We start from the raw sequence: 5,558 nt of genomic DNA, 5'->3' as shown, positions 1-5,558 counted from the left end.
CCTTTTGTGCCGACCAAGAAGAGCTGCTGGGAGGAAGAGGCCTCTGAGCAAAGAGTTGGAATTTAGGTAATTGGAGATTAGAGGAAAGGCATTTCACACAGAGGAAACAGTGAGCCAAGACCTGGAGTGGATAAAGTTCAGAGTATGTTATGAATTATATTCGGATTACAGAATGAAAGAAAGAAGCAAAATAAATCCGGTATTCAGGTATACTGGAGCCAAGAAACTTTGGAGCCAACCTGCACTCTACCACCCACTCCCTATTCACCACTTCCATCCAATCAGTCTCTAAAGCCTGTCAGTGATCACCCTTAAAATGTCTTTCTGCCTCTCCATCCCCATGGCAACCACCTTAAGGCTCACTTTCATTCCCTCTTGCTTCTTATTCTAATTGCTTCCTAAATGACCTGCCAGACAATAGTCTGCTCCTCTGTGAGGCTGTACAAATGCAAGTCTGATCCAGTCAGTGCCCTGCTTAATAATGTAGTGAATATATAACATTTTAAAGGCTCTGCACCTCTTGCACACTGTTCGGTTTTGCAGTCCCATCTCCTCTCATCACCCAGCACTTCGGCCACAGCCATCTTATCTAGGTCCTATGCGGGCCCAGGAATTAATCAGTATACACAGAGCCACCTTCTGAAAACAGGCGAGTGAATGAATATGCTGTGTAAGCCAAGACAGGAAAGGAGAGCTGGGAGCAGCTGATTCCTTCCAAGGATACACTCCTGTCCCTCCCCCATGGTCTCAAACACACCCCCAGTCTGGGAATAGAGCAGAGACACACTCTTTCCCAAGACCCGCCAGCCAATCTGGTACTAGACTGAAAAATGCAGGAACCCTATATTTAGACTTTTGTGTGTGTGTGTGTGGTACGCGGGCCTCTCACCGCTGTGGACTTATTCTGTTGTGGAGCACAGGCTCCGGACGCGCAGACTCAGCGGCCATGGCTCACGGGCCCAGCCGTTCCGTGGGACGTGGGATCTTCGCGGACCGGGACATGAACCCGTGTCCCCCGCATCGACAAGCGAACTCGCAACCCCTGCGCCACCAGCGAAGCCCAGGAACCCCGTCTTTATTTCTTCTTTACTTACTTCTGTCCTTGCCAATCCCAAGCCGTCATTTCTCCCCTAGTCCCACCCCTGCTTAGGCCTGTCCGTTCTTCTATCTGACAGCGGAAGTGTGCCTGTAGGACCCGCCCACTTCCTTTTGGAGTCTGGGGATTGCGTGGCAGGTGAGGCGGAGTCAATTCAGCCCTGCATTCTTGTGCTTTGCTGCTGAGGCGAGCGCTGGGGGCGGCTGCTAGTGCAAGTCGGCTTGCGTGGGTGTTAGCTTTGTAGCTGAAAACGTCTCGCTTGTTACAAAGACTCTATTGACGTTGGTGGCTTCAGCGGCGGCCACTTTTTAAAGTGGAGATAGCTTTTTTCTGCAGAGGTTACAGTTATCTTTCCCTAGGATTGCTATAGGCTCCGTGCCCCTAGCAGAAGATATGCCACGGGGACGAAAGAGTCGGCGTCGCCGTAACGCAAGGGCCGCAGAAGAGAACCGCAACAATCGTAAGATACAGGCCTCAGAAACCTCCGAGACCCCGATGGCCGCCTCTTTGGTCCCGAGCACCCCCGAGGACGACCTGAGCGGCCCAGAGGAAGACCCAAGCACTCCAGAGGAGGCACACACCACTCCCGAGGAAGCCTCGAGCACTGCTCTAGCGCAGAAGCCCTCGGTAGCCAGGAGCAATTTTCAAGGCACCAAGAAAAGTCTCCTGATGTCTATATTAGCCCTCATCTTCATCATGGGCAACAGCGCCAAGGAGGCCCTGGTCTGGAAAGTGCTGGGAAAGTTGGGGATGCAGCCTGGCCGGCAGCACAGCATCTTTGGAGATCCAAAGAAGGTCGTTACAGAAGAGTTTGTGCGCAGAGGGTACCTGATTTATAAGCCGGTGCCCCGTAGCAGTCCTGTGGAGTACGAGTTCTTCTGGGGACCTCGAGCACACGTGGAATCAAGCAAGCTGAAAGTCATGCATTTTGTGGCAAGGGTGCGTAACCGATGCTCCAAGGACTGGCCATGTAATTACGATTGGGATTCTGATGATGATGCAGAAGTTGAAGCTATCCTCAATTCAGGTGCTAGGGGTTATTCTGCCCCTTAGGGAAATATGCAGCACACCCTTGAGGGGGATTGGAAAGAGCTTCAAAGGTACCCCAAGGAATAGATCATCTGGGTCCTTAGTTGAATGTAATGGGGAGTGGGGCACTGTATTTGCTATTTGTGATCAGTGCTAATTGTTTGAGAAACAGAACGTTTACTTTGAATATTGTAAATTTTATTCATTTTAGTACAGTGTTGATTAAGGTCATAGTATGTTTTAAAATACCATTGAAGAAGATATATTTTTTCCGTCATTGATATTTAGTATAACAGTTTTGCTAACGTTATAAAATGAAGTCTTTGCATCAAATTCTGTGGTCTGATACATATTTTATATCACTAAAATAGGCTGTTCTTAAAAGTTTGAAATAACCAGTAAAATGTGAGAGAAGGATGGGAGAATTCTTTTATGTCTTGCCATTCTGAAAACCTTTGTGTCTGCTGTTGTGTAAAGAAAATTGACAACTACCTTGATTTTGCTTAGTTACTGCAGAATATAGAAAAAAATAAAAGCTTAATGACAAGGACACCTTGTCCATTTACTGACCACCACTTATGTGTATGGCACCAATCTAGGTTCTGGGGATACTCCTCAGACACAGTGCTCAGCTCTAAAGAATGTTCTAGATTATGTGAGAGAGACAAATATGTAAACTGGCAGTGTGGTAAATGCTGTAATAGGGAGTGAGCATGGGGTGTCATGAAAATGTAGAAAAGCTTATGTGACCTGTCTTGGAGGGTGGGACAGGAAAGAGGGCATCATAGGGTGCTATGAAAATCCAAGAGATGCTTAAATAAGGTTGAGGGGATTTGAAAGGGGCATCAGAGCATACTATGAAAATAGTGTGTATTAGGTATTTTTTGGAAACGTGACCCAGTTTGGAGGATGGGGCATTGGCAAAGGGAAGGGAACATCACAGGGTGCTGTGGAAATAGAAAATGCACTTAAATTAGCTTGAGAGGAGGACGGGGAGAGGGGTGGTTGCAGGCAAAAGGACATTGTAGGGTACTACAGAAATTAAAAAGACGGGACTGTCAGAAAATTCTTGGTTAGTGACAACCTGAGGTCTGAAAGTAACATTGGAGATGGGGAAGGGAGTAACTTGAGGCACTAAAGGCAGCATGGACATTAGGGAAGAAACAATTTTTTTACTGAAGTATTAGGGTCATGTCAAGCGGAAAGTGGAGAAAAAGAAATGAGGTGGGGAAGAGGGGAACAGGAGCTAGAGTCTCAAAGGGCGGGAGTTACAACTATTTTTAATGAGAACAAAAGTGGTTAATAATAACGATAATCCCGGAATAATGAAAAGAAAAAGGTTCCATAAAAGCAGAGCCTCCTGGATGAACCAGAGAGAGGAGTTGACCTGTGGTATCTCTGAAAGGTAAACTGGCACCTCTCTCAAGAACTGTCTTGTTAGGGTGCACAAATTGCTTTAAAGTGTGTTATGTATCGGGGTAGGGGGTGGGGGGCAGGTAGGGCAGAATTAGCACTTTGACACTCTCCTTCAGCCAGTGTATTTAAGTCCAGAGGGCTACCTGGCATGGTGGCCCATGGTGTATGAAGTCTTGTGGTATCAGGTTTCTTCCCACCTCCAGGAACTTTTACACTTTCTTTCCTCATTGTACCAAGGAGCTCAATGCTCTTCCCATCCATTCTATCACCAGGGGCTTCTGAATCCTCTACCTTGCCCTGTGGCACATCTGGAGAGGTGGGAGTCATCCCTCATATTCAAATCGGCTACAGGCAGAGAATACGCATTAGAAGGTTGGCCACCCCCAAAGCCAACCACACTTATCTCGAGAGCTAAACACTGTAAGAACTAAAAGTCCCCTAATAGGGATCACCAAGGGAAGGTGCCTCATCTAGCCTCCTGGGTCTCAGCTGTCACACACAAAAGAGTGGCCAGGGCTCCTTCTTTCTTTGTCCCCAGGCAGTCTTACCCTGCTTCCACCTGTGTGCCAGGCAAAGTCACTGGGGCCAGGGTAAGCTAGCAAATGACTTTCTGGCAAAGGCCCAGGGACCCATAGACATCACCCTGCAGGCAAAGGAGGCTTCAAACAAAAGTGGGAAGCATGACCCCTCAGGGGCTCCAAATTCATTCAGCAAACAAGAAAATAGTGGGAGCCTCTATGATTCAGGCAGTGTGACAGACACTGAGGCTATGGAAGATCAGAAGGCATATTTCTGGCCCTGGAGGAGCCATATTTGTCGATACCCGCTCCAGAGGTAGACAAGGTATGAATCTGAGGTTCAGATTACTGAGTGACTTTCTGGTCTAGAGCCACCGGGATGGCAAGTGACAGATCCTAGACAAGACCCCATGTCCATTCCCAGCAAATCCAGAGTGTTTCCCTGTAGGTCACCCTGCTGTCCTTCTCTGCCTGCCAGTGTACTCACAAGGTCTCTATCTTCAAAAGAAACATGTGAAGTCAGTGGGACAGTTCTCAGTAACCCCAACTGCAGCCTCAAATCCTTTTGGGAACAAGGCTGACTTTAACCCCTCCCCCTTTTACAGGAAGGGGCTTATAGAAGTCAGTCACCTCCAGGTTAGTTAACTAGTAAGTGGGAGAACCTGCAGAGCAAAGATTTGTTGAGCATCTCTGTACTGGGGGCTTGCCACACATTATTTCTGTCAGGTCAGTAAGATTACCACCACCACCACCACCACCACCACCACCACCACCACCACCATCCCCTCCCCCTCGTTTTGCAGGAAGTGCCAGCTAGCTCAGGGAAAGAAATAATGTCCTTCCAAACCCTGTCTGAATCCAGGTTTTCTTTGGCTCTGGTGGGGAATAATCATCCAGTTGTCTAAAATGGCTATTTGCAAGTATGGGCCAAGAAGCTGAAGTCAGTCAGGGAATCAGCAGTGCCCAGGATAAAGGGAGAGAAGAGTGGGAGTATACCACAAGCTGCACTGTAAAAGAGATGACTGCTGGAATCCTGAAGGCTTCAGGCAGGAGGTTCCCCAGGGATGTGCCAAGGACTGGGTGACTTTCCCCAGCCCAGCAAGGGAGCAACCAATGGCCCAGGCTCATTCCCCCCTTGGCCTGGAAGTTCAGTGTGTCTCCCACCCCTCCCCACCCCAACGCACTACCTTGGTACTGCAAAGAGTTAATCTTCATTTGCTTAGGGGACCACTGAACAAGGGCGGGATTTCCGGTGGCTGTGAAATGAATGACAGGGCTGAGGGACAGGCAGGGAAAGGGGCTTCTAGAAGGTGGTGGGCAAAAGATACTACTCATTGTTTCAGTTACATGAATTCTTTCAGCTTTGAGCAGTATCCAGATAGGACACAAGCTGAGAGCCTCTTGCTTTGTAAATCAGCAACCTAAGCTGGCCCCACCCCAGCAGAGTCTCCACAAAGTGAGTGGAAAAGCTGCACTTTTAGTTGCCAAGATGCCACTGA

General features: G+C 48.3%; 1 protein-coding gene across 1 annotated transcript; it reads left to right on the top strand.

Annotated features, from left to right (window-relative positions):
- The first annotated feature begins 907 nt into the window (after positions 1 to 907).
- On the top strand, positions 908 to 2,675 carry MAGEH1 (MAGE family member H1). Its single transcript, XM_067722528.1, has one exon. The coding sequence runs from the start codon at positions 1,490 to 1,492 to the stop codon at positions 2,147 to 2,149; it is 660 nt and encodes a 219-aa protein (XP_067578629.1). The 5' UTR covers positions 908 to 1,489; the 3' UTR covers positions 2,150 to 2,675.
- The last annotated feature ends 2,883 nt before the right edge of the window (positions 2,676 to 5,558 follow it).

The sequence above is a fragment of the Pseudorca crassidens genome, chromosome X, assembly GCF_039906515.1.
Source record: "Pseudorca crassidens isolate mPseCra1 chromosome X, mPseCra1.hap1, whole genome shotgun sequence".
Taxonomy (NCBI): Eukaryota; Metazoa; Chordata; class Mammalia; order Artiodactyla; family Delphinidae; genus Pseudorca; species Pseudorca crassidens.
Note: the sequence above shows the minus strand (reverse complement) of the source record. Positions and strands in the feature narration are given on the sequence as shown.